This window comes from Anas platyrhynchos, chromosome 4 (assembly GCF_047663525.1).
Source record: "Anas platyrhynchos isolate ZD024472 breed Pekin duck chromosome 4, IASCAAS_PekinDuck_T2T, whole genome shotgun sequence".
In the NCBI taxonomy this organism is placed as follows: Eukaryota; Metazoa; Chordata; class Aves; order Anseriformes; family Anatidae; genus Anas; species Anas platyrhynchos.
In genome coordinates this window covers 10,747,087-10,761,737 of record NC_092590.1, presented here as the reverse complement: position 1 = coordinate 10,761,737, position 14,651 = coordinate 10,747,087, and the positions used below count along the sequence as shown (strand labels likewise).

Below are 14,651 nucleotides of genomic sequence, written 5' to 3'. Positions count from 1 at the left end.
CGACTTCTCTAACAGAAGAAGCCGGAGCAGATTCTTACCATCACACTGGGGTGCAGCAAGGAGGGAGATCCTTGTATGACCATTCTGGCGAGGCAGCTGCATTTCTTTATTCTGCAGTGTAATTAGGTGCCCCATCTTCTGGACTATCACTCGTCCCCGCCACAAACAGCTGGCAGCCTGCAGTCTTTTGGAAGCGCCTGCTGTTACTGAGAAGGATCGGGTAGTAGGCTAATTGAACTGTCCAGTGTTTCTGAATGCTTCGTGAAGTATGGGAGAGGAGTGGTTGGAGAGCTGCCAGGCAGAGAAGGACCTGGGAGTGGTGGTGGACAGTTGGTTGAATATGAGCCAGCAGTGTGCTCAGGTGGCCAAGAAGGCCAACAGCATCCTGGCTTGTATCAGAAACACTGTGACCAGCAGGGCTAGGGAGGTGATCGTCCCCCTGTACTCGGCTCTGGTGAGGCCGCACCTCGAGTACTGTGTTCAGTTTTGGGCCCCTCGCTACAAGAAGGACATCGAGGTGCTTGAGTGGGTCCAGAGAAGGGCGACGAAGCTGGTGAGGGGCCTGGAGAACAAGTCCTACGAGGAGCGGCTGAGGGAGCTGGGCTTGTTCAGCCTGGAGAAGAGGAGGCTCAGGGGCGACCTTATCGCTCTCTACAGATACCTTAAAGGAGGCTCTAGCGAGATGGGGGTTGGCCTGTTCTCCCATGTGCCTGGTGACAGGATGAGGGGGAATGGGCTAAAGTTGCGCCAGGGGAGTTTTAGGTTAGATGTTAGGAAGAATTTCTTTACTGAAAGGGTTGTTGGGCACTGGAACAGGCTGCCCAGGGAAGTGGTGGAGTCACCATCCCTGGAAGTCTTCAAAAGACGTTTAGATATAGAGCTTAGGGATATGGTTTAGTGGGGACTGTTAGCATTAGGTCAGAGGTTGGACTTGATGGTCTTGAGGTCTCTTCCAACCCAGAAATTCTGTGATTCCGTGAAATATGTATAGCTCGTGGCTCCCCATCCACTGCATTCGGCTCAGACCTCGTACCTGTCCCTTACTGGGGACTTCCTTCCCTCTCACCTGGGACCCAGGACACAGCACTAATAGAAATCACTGGGGAAGGCACCAGAGAGGATATAAAGACCTAGTGATTTAGACATGCAATGGTATGAACGGGCAATGACTGGTCCCTTAGGTGCTGTGGGGTTGTGGAGTAATACTAGGAGCCTCCCAAAGGCAGCACCCCAGGCTATCTTTTCCTTAATTTGAATTTCAGTGTGCAAGACAGAAAAGCAGGAGCCAAGAGACACTCCCAGTCAGTGCTACCTTGTCTTGTAACAATGTGCAAATCCTCCTGATTCTGCAGATTAAAGCAGACAGGGCTACATTCCCAATTTGTCCAGAGATAGGTAAGCTTCAAATATTTAAAATATATGCACATGCACTCATGTACTTTTATCTAATTTCACTGCTGCATATGCAAGACAAGCTGTATTTTAAGCTGCAACACAATTTATTCACAGAACAAAAATGCTTTCTCAGCAGAACAATTCCATAAAATACCTCTAGACTCTTTCAAAATGTCTCCAAAGTCCCCTTTTTGTCTACTAAAATGAGGCCCTCACATTAAAGTCTTAAGAAAACCTTGGAGACTGAAGAGTCTCAGATCAGGTTTAATAGGTGCTGTGCACATTAACATGCAGTACCTTAGCTGTAAAGATGTACCTCCCTGTAACTCACCACTTCACGCATTTGTGTGACATTTATGTGTAACAATACGTGGTGGGTATACTTACACTGTGCTTCTTGTTACAGAAATAAAACCAGAAGCGCTTGCATGAAAAAGCTGGTCTAGTTTCTGGAACAAAAGAAATCACATTTTTGTGTAGCCTAACAAAACAAAACAATAAAAAACTATTTGAGGGAAAAACTACAATCCATGCTTTTAACAGAAAAGACCTTTATTTGGTCATTTGAGAAGTATAGGGAGAAGTACACCATGTATAGAAATTCAAGACTAGTTTAATGCCAACCCTTTACAGACCATAGGGACACTGTAGGGACCCCACTTTTACTCTTGATTTGAAAGAAGTAACAGAGGAAGGAATAAAAATGGACACAAACTGAGCCATATTTGTATCACCCCCCTGATTCCAGCTCAGCAGAGTTATGACATTTTTAAGCTCTTCAGCCAACCTACATGAGGCTGCACTCATTGAAGACCCAACACGCCCCCTGCTAGCCCTACAGAAGGGCTCACAGGTGAGAAGTGAAGCCACAGCTCCAAGACATCCATTTCAGCACTTGGCCAAAGCTCTTAAATCAGATAAAAATAAATTGGATTACAGTTAAGACAACCTGTGACTTTTTATTTTTTAAAGAAAAAATATTTGACAGACACTCCAGTTAATACACAATCGTGGGACAGATCAGGTAACACTGAAACTGAAGAGCAAGGACTTGTAACTAGGAGTTCCTGATGCCCGGTATATTCTGACACTGCAGGTTAAATTTTGCTAAGATCATCAATAAATCACTAAAAGCAATCATGTCACCTCAACTCATCATGCACTGAGTGCCAACCAAGGTACACGATCAGCACTAGTACAGACATCCAGCCCACTCAAACTGAAGCATTAACTACTGGCTTAACCCCCAACTCGTGTTTCATCTTCTGACCCCAACTAACTAGATGCAGAGGTATAAATGAGAGCAGCCCAGCAGACAAAGGCAGCTCCATTGCTTGTGATCATCTGTTGAGATGCTCAGGAAAATTAGAACTCAATTTTTTCTTAACATTCATGCACACTTCGCAACAGGCACTAGTGGTACAGGTTTTGAGGTCACAGGAATACTTGTCATGCACTGCATTTAGGAAACCTTAGAATTGATATGGAGAAGAGTGCACACATTAAAATAGTAATTACTTGTTCTTTTGGGTAATACACCCAACTTTGGAAGTATAAAAACAAACAAACCGTAAAATGGAAATAAATAAAATAGCTTCCTTGGGAAACAAAATAAATTCTGCATTTGCCATTCATTTATTTTTTTTAAAGCTCTTAAGATGGAAGTTTCAGGGTAAGAACCGCACGTGTCTCTACCCTTTCTGTCCAGGAACAGCTCTAAGCCAACTACTGAGCACTAAGACAATTCAGTATCACAGGGGCAGCAGGAGATCTTCAGAGTTTACTCCACGTCCCACCATCGTCCCGTGAACTGCACATCTCATCTTCTCACTCTGAAGGCTAGTTGCTGTCAGAGTCGTTGTCTTCACCTTCTTTTTCAGACAGAGCACGTGTGGATGAATCGTTGGCTTCTCCCAGAGGAACAGCCCCTTTCCGCTGTGGCAGGACGCTGAAAAAGGCCTCCTTCCAGTCTTTCTTCTCCAGGTATGCAAGGATGATTTCAAACACTGCAACGTCAAGAAAGACCATCAGCTCTTTTACATGTAGCTAACTGAACTGCAGATAGGAACACACCCCCAAATTCATTTCTACAGAGGCTTACGTGCATTTGGTTATTTAGAAAAATCCCAGGCTACCCAAAAAAACATAGGCTGGGGCTCTGCAGTAGCACAGAAGGCAGGAGGAAGCCCTATGGTGATAAGTAAACCAGACATGGATGACAAATCTGGGGCATAAGGGTCGTTCCTCGGGCTCGAGGCTAAAGGAATAGCATTAACACCACTGGGGAATGCTGACTTCAGAGAATGCGCCCAGTTCAAGTGTTCTCAATGCCAAATGACAGAATACTAGAAAGGATCAAAGGAATTAAAGAGGGGAGAAAAAAACCTATAGAGTTAGGCAAGCATTCAGAAAGGGAGGAGCCGCACAGCTCTCATACTCGCTGAGAGTCAAGTTACAAGAAAGTGTCACATTTACAAGAGGTTTCCTGGATCCAGGCTTACTGGACAGCCAGCCAGGATCCACAGTTTACAAGACTCTGTGACACTGATATCAAAGAGCTGGCCATTTTCTAAGCACGTTATTCCCCTCAGAACTACTGTGAAGATATGATCTCTCCAAAGACTGTAGCAGAAACAGTTGCTTAAGAAACAAGGAGAGTACAAGGAGCAAGTTATCTGCTTTGTGTAGGAACTCCCTTTACCTGCAGAGCAAAAACAGGACTGATGGAAAGAGAGTGGCTTCAACAGCACAACAGGGGCTTTGACACGGGGCTGCAACAGCAACAAAAATATGAAGCAAGGACAGGAAGAGGCAGTGCAGTTAACAGACATCACTGCAGACTGGGGTGGAACAATAATGGTCTGGTAACAGACACTGCAAAGTATTAGCCTTGGGACAGAAAGCTGAAGATGAAAACAAGTTCTCTCAGCTACACTGGCAGTTGTGTTTTGCACTGATTTCACATCTTCCAAGTTTTAACATTCCAGATCAAGGTGGAAAAAATTTCATCTCACAAGTTTGTCAGTTTTCTAGCACATTTCACAACATGTATGCATTCCTCGTGCCATTATAACGTGGCAAGGCAGGCACTGAACTGCCTGTGGAAGTATATGGGGACGTGATCCCAAGAAAGTTTAAAAAAATAAAGTAAAAAATAAAAATAAGAAGCAAGAAGAGGATTCCACTGCTAACGATGCTGTCAATCTCCCACCACAAGAGGGCCCCATTTAATTAAAGTGCTTTAAAGACTAACAAGGCAGTTAACAACTAACTTATTCTGCAGGATTTTCCAAATTCACACCTATTGAAAGTATTTCCATAGTGAGCAGGCAGGTCCCAAAGTCTCATCTGGCAAGCCCATACTGTGCTCTGCCAGCTTCGATTTCTGCACCAAGAGTGGGCATCCAGAAGTCAAAATAAACATAACAGAAACCACGTGCAATTACACGTTATATAAAGCAATGAGGGAGTCATGTTTGCAGGAAAATACAAAAATCTCAGTGCAAATAACTGAGAGAAAAAAAAAAAAACAAAAAACAAAACACACTGATTTGAATGCTTTAGAAGGGCAGGGGTTTAGAAGGGCTCTTACCTAATATGAAATCTCAGCAACTAAACCGCAGTGAAATCAAGTGCCTAAAAATCTGGCACAGGAAACACGTGCAAGACCGTAAAGCATATAAACGAAAGCCTCAGTGTAAGCAATCTGATCTATACCCAGTGCTCAAACCTGTAGGAGACAACCTCCAAAAACACTGACACTAGAGGTCAGTATAAGATTATTGCAGAAAAACTCTAGTACTCCAGTAAAACTCTACAGCTATCATAATTTCTGATGAGTAACATGTAAAGCCCTGCTGGTCTATATAAATAACATTAAAATATCGTGTTTTAGAAACATGTAAATTATCCAATCCCTTGTATGTATAATATCTTTTAATTCTGGGGACATACAATTAAAAGGAAGCTATAAGGTGCATTTTCCTGTATGTTTAAATCTGTAGTTTCATGTATCATGCCAACACACATCTAATCAATCAGTGGCCTTTCCAGAAATTGAAGTTATCATCAAGCAACATGTTAAATAATAAAAGAAGCTTGAAACAAAGAGAGGCAAAAAAATGACTTTCACAAGTAGTTCCCATGAAGGTCTGAGATGACCCCATTTTCCCTGTATAATTCCCTGTTTCATGACAAAAAGATAATTTAATAACAGACAAAAGAACTAAAGGGGGTGCATGTGTCAAGACTTGATTAAACATCATTGTATGCTTCAATCTGGAAGCATAATGAAACCTGCTAAAAATGCAGTTGCAAAAGCTCAGCAGATGGAGCACTGCTTATACCATGGATCAGTCCACACCTACCTAAACAGCTACTGCTGAGCAAAGTTGTCACAAGAGGGGAAAGAAAACCATCACATACACTTAAACCCCAAGGGGATACAATCCATGGGATGGTTTCCAACATTTTACTCACTTAAACATTAGGTCTAGCAACAAGGCTTGGATGATAAGAATGCCAGAAGTAATTATGGGACAAGTTAACAGAATAGAAGGTGCACTTCTAAGTGGGTAGGGAACTTCCTTAGCTACTTTTATATTTAACAGTACCTAAAATATTTAGTGGCTAGGGAAATAACTGATTCCCAAAGGCAATTTGATTCAAAAAAAAATTTCAGCACAATAAGTGAACATTTTGAGGGTTTAAATTCTTAACATGGCAGGCATATTTTATAGTAATATAATTATCCTGTGATTTAAAACTTACCGTGATTGACTGCTAAAACTTTCCGACTGTTCATCTTCACAAAGTTTCCAAGGGGGAGCTGTGCATGACCAATTCCCTGCTCTACAGCTTTTTTGTAAGTAATTCCCTGCAGGAAAGACACCAAAGCAACTGGATTGAGAATCACAATTTTGAATCAGCACATACAGATTACTACAATCATCATTTCCTTGCAAGAGTCACTGCCGTGCTATTACTTTACAAGATACTTAGAAACACATCCAGGTAAAATTGTACCTGCTTCAAGGGCTACCTTTGAAAACCTTCCTACCCCGAATACGTGACACTGTGATGTATGGTCAGGACTGTAAATAAAATCTGGTCACACAGCTCTAGGACATGTCAGCCACAACCTGTTTTAAAGGCAAGTCTGAGCTTAAATAAACAATTACTCAGGTTACACTAACTGGGTATTTTTTGAGAGGAAGAATAAAGGAAAAAGAATTTTCTTTTTTAAAACCAGCAAATTCTGTACCCAATAGAGGGAAAAAAAAATACTCTGAAAAGTGAGTAAACCATATTTATTATACCATAATAAATATATAAAGGATATGCTTTAGCTCCCTCCTAGCCTTTCACTGTGGACTAACTGCTGAAGTATCATTTGGTAAGGCTTAAGATTCACCCCTTTTTTTAGCATTACATTGAAGTATCAAACGTCACCAGAAATTACATAGGAGTGTCCCTGAAGAAAAGCAGTAGCAGTGCTTTAATTTCCCAGCTGCATTCTCCATGACATTCCCAGTCCACACAGCACGATCCCACGTGCAGGTATGGAACCAGATCCCTGAGGCATGTGCATTACATAGCCAAACTCTCCTGACAGGCAAACTCATTAAAAAAGGACATACAAGATTCAAGCGCTGCTCTTCATCTATTTTTGGGCATGTGCACATACAAGCACACACACAAGTGCATGAACAGAAACCAAACCCTTCTGTCTGAAAATATGGCCCTCAGTAAGCTGAGCAGTGTTATTAATTCCATTCCTATATTTAAAACGAAAAGATAAAATCCCAAAAAGTCTCAGCATGTCTGTACTCTGGAACACAAGCCACTGCTACCACCACAAGCTTTTTTTCCTGTTTTCCTTAAACATTTTTTTGAGTTAAATCTTCTTGAAGAAGTTGTCTTATTATTTTTTTTGTTAGTTTATACATGTGCAGCATTTATGCCAATAAAAGAGCTCTAAAGAACCATACCCACAGTTTACCTTGTGGTGATTGTGATCCACCAGGCCTCCAATCACATAGGCTTTCTTCTCATCAAGGTCGCTGAGAACATCTGGGGAATCTGAGGTAAGATATACTAGGTCTTCCTTCTTTATTAGCTCACTGTAATGCTCTGTTCTAATTTGGATATCCTAAAAAAAATAGTTAAAAGAAGGTACATTCAACTGATGAATTGCTGGGCAAGATTACAGACCCAAGACAGAAGCAGGAAAACTAAGAGTATGCAGTCGTTCCATGCCTCTCATTCATGTATAAGTACATCACACAGCACAGACTGAGCTCTGCATAAATAATGCACAGCCTCAGCTATAGCTCCCTAATGGGCCGGCTTGTAAAAATCATCGGGAGCCTTTCTGAAAACCCAAAAAGAACTTTGTAAAACCTTAAGATCCTGTGATTCCCATCAGATCTTACAGTATGTCCCCTAAGGGATCCCAATCATTTTCAAGTCTACCTTTCTGAAAGGCAAGGCCAGAAGTAAATGCTAAATTAACATTACTTGCTTGGTAGGAGAGGCGTATGTTAGGCTTTTGCACAGCAGTTCTCAGAGAGAACATGCTGGAAGTACAACTATTTTTCACTTATGCAAAGCATTTTTATTTAGGCTTGTTGGAGCACTTATTTAACAGGGAGTCACCAGGAAAACCAGTGTGAGCTTGACACTGAGTCAAACAACTTCTCTAAAGAACGCTTCAATGTTGAAAGGCAATATAATATAGCAAGGCACCAGCAGGAGAGTCACATCATGATTTAAAGGGGTATTTTCCCAATAAAAACACAGAGCACTGTCAAGATAGATGACTGTCTAAAATGCATAAATAAGGTAGGCTTGCCTATTCCATCAGAGAACGGTATCTGTTCAGTAAGAACACGTGAAGACTGTATATGTGGGGTTTTTTAAGCGAAAAACAAATCTAGATTCAAGATTTACTGAATCTAGAATCTACATTCACTAGCACTGCTTGGTTTATTTCATTATTTTAGAGCACAAAGAGCCACACTAGATTTTTTTTTTTTTAGTATTGCTCTGATGCCATGGAAAAAAAGAAGAAGAAAAAACAACCACACAGATCCTTCACAACAAACAACCTAGCTAACAATCACAATGAAGATTTCTTTTCCCCTTCTTAACAGAAACAGTCAATTATTCACCTTCCAGTTCACCCATCCTTTGTCGTTTTCATTCATGTTGCTCTTCAGCTGTCCGCCATGGCTGGTCAAGTAAAACTTAGAAAAGAACAACAAAAAGGTACATAGAACTGAAACGTTAACATGCCAATGTTTTTCCACTCTGCACAAAACTTTTTTTTCTACCCTTAAGTATTAGCTAAAACTCTTACTATTTAGCTAAAAGTTGTACTAAGACCACATTCAGACAGGTAGAGGCAATTTCAAAGACAAATACATGCAGTCATTTTTTTTCCCCCCTCTGTATCTGTCAGACAAAATTGACTATCAGCTGTGTTTTTGTAGCATGAAAACGTCACTGACATGCACATATTTCTACAAATGTGAATTTTTGTAACAGGCTGAAAATTAGTCAGGTACAACAGAAGTAATTTTCTTACTAGATAAAGGCTGCTTCTTTTTTTTTTTCCACTCCCCTTGTGGCACAGCTGCCCTCTTAAACTTTGTACATGGCAATACTGTCAGTTCCCAGCTTGTTTAAACATACCTGCACAGGATGGAATGCTTTGCGGTTTTCTGCGTAACATCTCTGAATTTGCTTGTGAAGCTTCTTAACATCCTGTACACAACACAATTTGTTTTTACATAGTCCTTCAGACAGACCACCACAAAATGCTTTACCATGAGCCAGTCAGAAGCTAAAGAGAGAAAAAGGAGGCTTTTAACTGGCAAAAGTGACTATGGAAAGAGAATTTTAGAGTATCCACTCTAAAATTTCAGACATAGGCTGAATTGTATTGCCCTGTCCCAACTGCCTATGGTGTAATTGAGAGAAAAAGCTCAGCAGACTCATGCTAAAAATTCTGATTTCAGTGGATCCTTGCTAACACTGCTGGGAGCCTCAGGTCCCTTTCAAAACAGCGTTTGTGGCATTTGCAGCCCCTCTAGCAAAACCATTTTGAGGTAGAACTGCATGTATCATCAGGCTGAAGGCATTGCACAAATTGTTCCTCCTCCTGTTTTCGGAACCAAGCTAACGGACCACATCGCCATGAAGGTGAACAAAACCTTTAGCCACCTTACAAAAAGGTATATTTAAAACCCTGAAAAATTCACCTATTGATGCGAGCAAGTCTAGAAGTCATCACAATCTGAAATATTTGAAATATAATATGAAATATTAACTATCCTCTGCTACTGCATCAACACTGCCACTGGAGCACCCATCAACATTTGCGTTTGGTAGGTATATTTTTTCTTTTACCTTTAGCACCATTAAGTCATCGAAGCTGCAGTCCACAACGAGGCGAAGGGTACTGGGAACAACTTCCCTTCGCATGCGCTTTCTGCCACTCCCTTCACTATTGGAGTCCAGTTTTGACTGACGTTCTAATTTTCTCTTCTGACGTTTTTCTTTTCGTTTCTGCCTAAACAAACAAACAAATTAATCTTTAAAAAGTGCAGCCAAATCTCCTGAGGTACACGTTATGCACACGAACACATAGTTCTGTGATGAAGGTGGATGGCCCATAACTGTGGTCGTTTAAACTTCTCTCTGATGTTTACATTTGCGTTTTGCTAAGTGTTTTGCTTGTGATGTTCTGGATATACCTACAGAGATAGATATCTGTGGCAAATCCAAGTGAAATCAACAGTCTCATGGATTTAATGGTGCTCCGAACCAGGTCTCCTAATGGAAACAACCACGAATATTCACAAAACTGCAATGAAACTGTGCAGGACAATTTACCTCCTGTTTCACTAAGCAGAATTTGTCAGAAGACTTCCAAAGCAATTGTTTCTTCCTAGCCTATTCTCCCAGTGGAGCAGGCAGTTGGTAGATTTCAGACAACTTTAAGGCCTCTCTTAACAGCTGCTACCTCAGCGAGCAACACTTTTGTTTTCAGCAGGACAAGGATACACCACCATCAGCCCACTTGTAGGTATGTTTTATCTCAACACCAAAGCCCACCATCTTCCAAAAACTTTTTAACAGATTGTTAATCAACATAACTTATGGAAAAAATGTTTCAGTGTTTTTCAAGATTCTCCAGGTTTGACAGCAACAAGGAATGGGGACAGTTCACATCTCATTTCTCCCTTCCTACAAGCCAATAATATGCAAGTTTGAATCCCTCCTGGTATCTTCTTCAAGCTGAGGAACGCTTCTAGTATGAAGGGAGGATGCTTACCTTTAAAGCTTCTTCATACTCAGATGGAGCAGCCTGTGACTACTGCTTTAAACCTAGTGTGGGAGAAAACTGGTTCAACTGCCTTGATTTGCTCAAGCAATCTACACACAGATTCTGCTGATGGCACTGTTAGATCTCACTACTACACACAATCTTAGGAAAGACACTTTGTGAACCATACCTACGTAGATCCTTCTGTTCTTCCCACTGTTTCTGCTTCAGTAGTTTCTTCCTTTGCCTCTTGGACAGGGACTCGAGACATTCTACCTCATCTGAGCCTTTCACCTGTCTGTCTGCTTGACTGTCACTAGACTTCGCCTTTCCTTCCACATCAGGAACGTCGGGGGGCATGGTGTTTTCTGTTGGCACCTCTGGACTTTCCGTTGGCGTTTCTGATGACATTAGTTATTGGTTGGGTTTACTGACTCGTGTCTTAAAACGTGATGGCTATTTCATACAAAGCAAGCTTTTCTTTCGCCAATTCTGTAAGAAATAGAGAAGTAGATGTTAGATTTATTAGCAAGAAGTTCAATCAGGACAAATATCACTCTACACCTATCACAAATCTGAATAAAGCATAAACAAGAGATGGACCTTTTTTGTTTAAAGGAGGATTAGTGCCTTTGCAAGTGCTAATATATAAAAAAACGTATAGATTGTGACCTGTATTCTGAACGAATCTGGAATTCTGCGTATTATCAGCAGCTATTCAACAGTTTCTAATGAAAAACCATGAACACAAAACCACACACAAGTAGGGAATCGTACTGGATTAACTATAAGAGAAAAAAACAATAGCTGTACTGCTATGCATCACAAACTATTACCAAATATCCAAAGCAACAAAGAAATTGATGCATCTTGCATCACAGCACAGCTCCAGCTAACGCCAGTTTCCTTTACGGGGCGTTACAAGGCCCGGGGGCCGAGCTGCGGGTGCCTAAAGGGAGGGGAAGGGAGCCCCGCTCGCAGCGTGCTCCCCGCCGCCATTTTGCCTCCCTCCCTCCCTGCCCGCCCTGAGCCCCCTCCATGGGGCAACGGCCGCGTGAGGGGGGGGGGGGGGGGACGTACCCGCGAGCCGCCCCGCGCGCGCGCCGCCCGAGGAGGGAGGGGCGGGGGAAGGAGCGGCCGCCTCCCCCGCGCATGCGCACGGCGTCTCCCCCTCGCCGCGCCTCCAAGTCCCGGCGGGCAGCAGGGGGCCGTGACGCAGCTGAGGGGAGCCCCCTGTCACCCCCCCCCTCCCAAATTTCGGATTTATTACAGTTGTATTAAAGTCACAAACCAGCTGTATGTGGGCACTGCAGTACGCTGCTGACCTCGCACTGCCCGTGTTGGGTGCTTGCTGTCACATTTGGTTTCCTTTGCGGTTGTTTTCTCGCGTTGCTTTAAAAATTAACTCCTTAAAACCTCCCTCGTGTTGCTATTAAAGTCTAGATCGGCATGCCAGGCTGCTCAGCAATCCCCAAAGCACCGCTGTCCCTGTGGAGAACCCTTCGTTTTCATTTGATCGTTAAGCGGCTGACAGTCAGTTGCTGAGAGAAGCCCATTTGTTTGCTTTCCTTTCTGAAAAATCAAACCCACATCTAACAAATCCACATAATATTCACGCGTTTCTTAGAACGCAGAAACTGCTGACACATTCATTTATTTTCTCCTCATATTGCGCTTTCCAAAGTGGCAGTATTGCTCATCCAGAGCCCTACGTCCTCAAACACCGACAGGGGTTCATGCAACGTTTCCTGAGTGATGACAAAGCAAAACAAAGATCTGGACGGCTGCAGAAGTGCAGGAAGAGCTGCCCAAATGAATTTTATTATTTTGACGTAGACATAACGTGACATCTCGGGACCAAACAGCAAGCTGGCTGCACACCACGACTGCTGGCAGCACTCGAGTGGGTGGGAGGAAGACGGGGGAAGAAACGCCTTCTGCTGACCTCCTTAGGAAGGCTGAGGTCTGGCAAGGGAGGCGAGGATTAGGATGTGAGTGACACGCAGGACTCACCTTTAGACAGGTTTAGCTGTGTGTCTGCCTCCCCCCAAGGCAGAAACGAGGATATTTTGGGAGCATCATTCAGCAAAACGCCCAGTGTCAGGGCATGCAGGTGCTAGCTGCAGGGCAAAGACAGACTTGGATGCTTTGGTACTCACAGGTGAAAGTATGAGGTGAAAACCACAAGCTTCACACCATTGTTTATGAAGGGAAGACAAAATTCTTTCACTGAACCCAGAAGATGTGAGGAAATGTCATTAGTTTTATTAGGTCATATAAAGATATGAGCTTTATTGTTTGGACTCTGGAAAATGTGCAGCAACAGTAATACTTTGACCCTAATACATATGCCAGCATGGCGTGAGGCATCCATTAAGGGACTGATCCTGCAACCTCTGCGTGTAGTGGACTTTGGTGGGTGCAAGACTTGGCTAATGGAGTCAGGGATGTACTCAAATCAACGGGGAGATCCTGCCTCTTGGGATGTCCATAGAGGCTGGGGGGTGCCTCCTAGAGCACGTCTGGTCCATACGTGCTCTGGGCTCTGTTCAGCTTCCTTCACTGGTGTCCACATGAGGCCCTGCCTCCAGTCCCTTTTGTTAGGAGCATTTCACAGCCTGCACTGGAGAAGCAATGTACATAACAATAAACTGGGGAGCAGCAGGCACAGCCCCAAGGTTTTCTTCTGTTCATCCTTCCCTGCCTCCTTCCCTCTCATAGCACACACACAGTGCACAGAGAGCTTCCAGGGGGTTTCCACCACGTGTGGAAATAAGCATGAGCAAGGGGACCTGTTGCAGCCCTGTTGCTTCCCAACATCGCATGACATTTTGCATCCACCATATTCAGCTTTTCTGTCAGCACAAAGCAATGAAGGAGGCATTTATACCACCCAAGGGTGTTCTCACCTCACAGCTCCTCGCTAATACAGAAGAGCCAATGACAGAAATGGCCTATTGCTAGCAGTTAAATACAGCCTGGGACAGCACCATTTTACTAGAGATATTAGTAGCTAGCAGCCAGCCAAAAGTCCTAAGGCTGTAATGCGACGACGATGCAAGTAGCACTCCAGGCTATAGTGGAAAAATTATTCTGTGACCAAGAGCTATTCAGAGGACCTAGCTTGTTGAAGGAAAATATATATGTCTGTGTATATATATTGCTAAAACAATCTCTGAAAATAAAGAGAAAGAGCATGGTGATGGCTCATGGTTCTCTCTCTTATCCCTACTTGCATGCGTAGGAGCAGATCTTTCCCTGTGCAGAATGAGGGAGGCTTTGTTAGTTGGGGAGAGTGTGCCCTCGCACAGATTTTGGCATGCAGGCTGTGCCAAGGAGCATTGGGGGTTAACCCGCTGCCACGCTGTTATCGGAGGGCCAAGGGTTTCCTTAACGAGCCCCGTGGCAGCATGGCTTAGTGAGGGATGGGCTGGGGTTTGCTCTCAGAGGAAATGGGAAAACGCTTGGGTTAGTCAGGCTGGGGCTTATTGGGAGATAAAGTGAATGTGAGGAAAGGGGAAAATATAGGTGAAAAAGGAGGACGTGGTTTGCCCTGTTGCTTGACTGAGCACAGCAGCTCTTAGTCCCCAGGGTGGGATGGAGCAGCTGGCTCATCTCATCTTCTCAGTCTCTAACCTGTTGCTGCAGTGATATCATAGGATATCCCACATCAGACGGGACCCACAAGGATCATCGGGTCCAACTCCTGGATCCCCAAAGGACCACCCAAAAAATCAGACCATGCGTCTGAGAGTGAGTGATGCTAACAGAGAGTCCCATGTAACTGCTCCCAGACCCTTATCAAGCATCTCCCTCTGGTTGCCCACAGAGTTGATACACGAGGGTGGAGAACCTGGCCCCTGGCAGCAGCAGACCCCGGCACACCTTGGTTAAAGCAGAGGAGGAGTGCAGGGAGCTATGGATC

The 14,651-nt window shown here is 43.5% G+C and overlaps 1 protein-coding gene across 5 annotated transcripts; it reads right to left on the bottom strand.

The window, feature by feature from the left end:
* Positions 1-2,334: 2,334 nt before the first annotated feature.
* TRMT10A (tRNA methyltransferase 10A) lies at positions 2,335-11,933 on the bottom strand. 5 transcript variants are annotated; one of them, XM_072036998.1, is made up of 9 exons: positions 11,807-11,933; positions 10,917-11,218; positions 9,808-9,970; positions 9,091-9,162; positions 8,568-8,642; positions 7,397-7,546; positions 6,166-6,271; positions 4,097-4,166; positions 3,258-3,401 (listed from the first exon to the last, which is right to left on the bottom strand). In XM_072036998.1, the coding sequence occupies exons 2-9, from the start codon at positions 11,135-11,137 to the stop codon at positions 3,395-3,397; spliced, it is 864 nt and encodes a 287-aa protein (XP_071893099.1). In that variant the 5' UTR covers positions 11,138-11,218; positions 11,807-11,933; the 3' UTR covers positions 3,258-3,394. The 5 variants fall into 5 exon arrangements, with proteins under 5 accessions (XP_038034674.2, XP_038034673.2, XP_038034675.2 ...); XM_038178746.2 differs by lacking the exon at positions 4,097-4,166 and having other exon boundaries at positions 2,335-3,401; XM_038178745.2 differs by lacking the exons at positions 4,097-4,166; positions 11,807-11,933 and adding an exon at positions 11,563-11,784 and having other exon boundaries at positions 2,335-3,401.
* Between the last annotated feature and the right edge of the window lie 2,718 nt (positions 11,934-14,651).

Bases quoted from the DNA above. Each gene is read 5' to 3' on its own strand.
- TRMT10A (XM_038178746.2), bottom strand. From the start codon at position 11,137: ATGTCATCAGAAACGCCAACGGAAAGTCCAGAGGTGCCAACAGAAAAC. The intron at 9,971-10,916 runs GTATGGTTCACA...TTGTTTGTTTAG, and splicing joins GAACAGAAGGATCTACGTAG to GCAGAAACGAAAAGAAAAAC. The intron at 6,272-7,396 runs GTAAACTGTGGG...TCTTTCCTGCAG, and splicing joins TGGATCACAATCACCACAAG to GGAATTACTTACAAAAAAGC.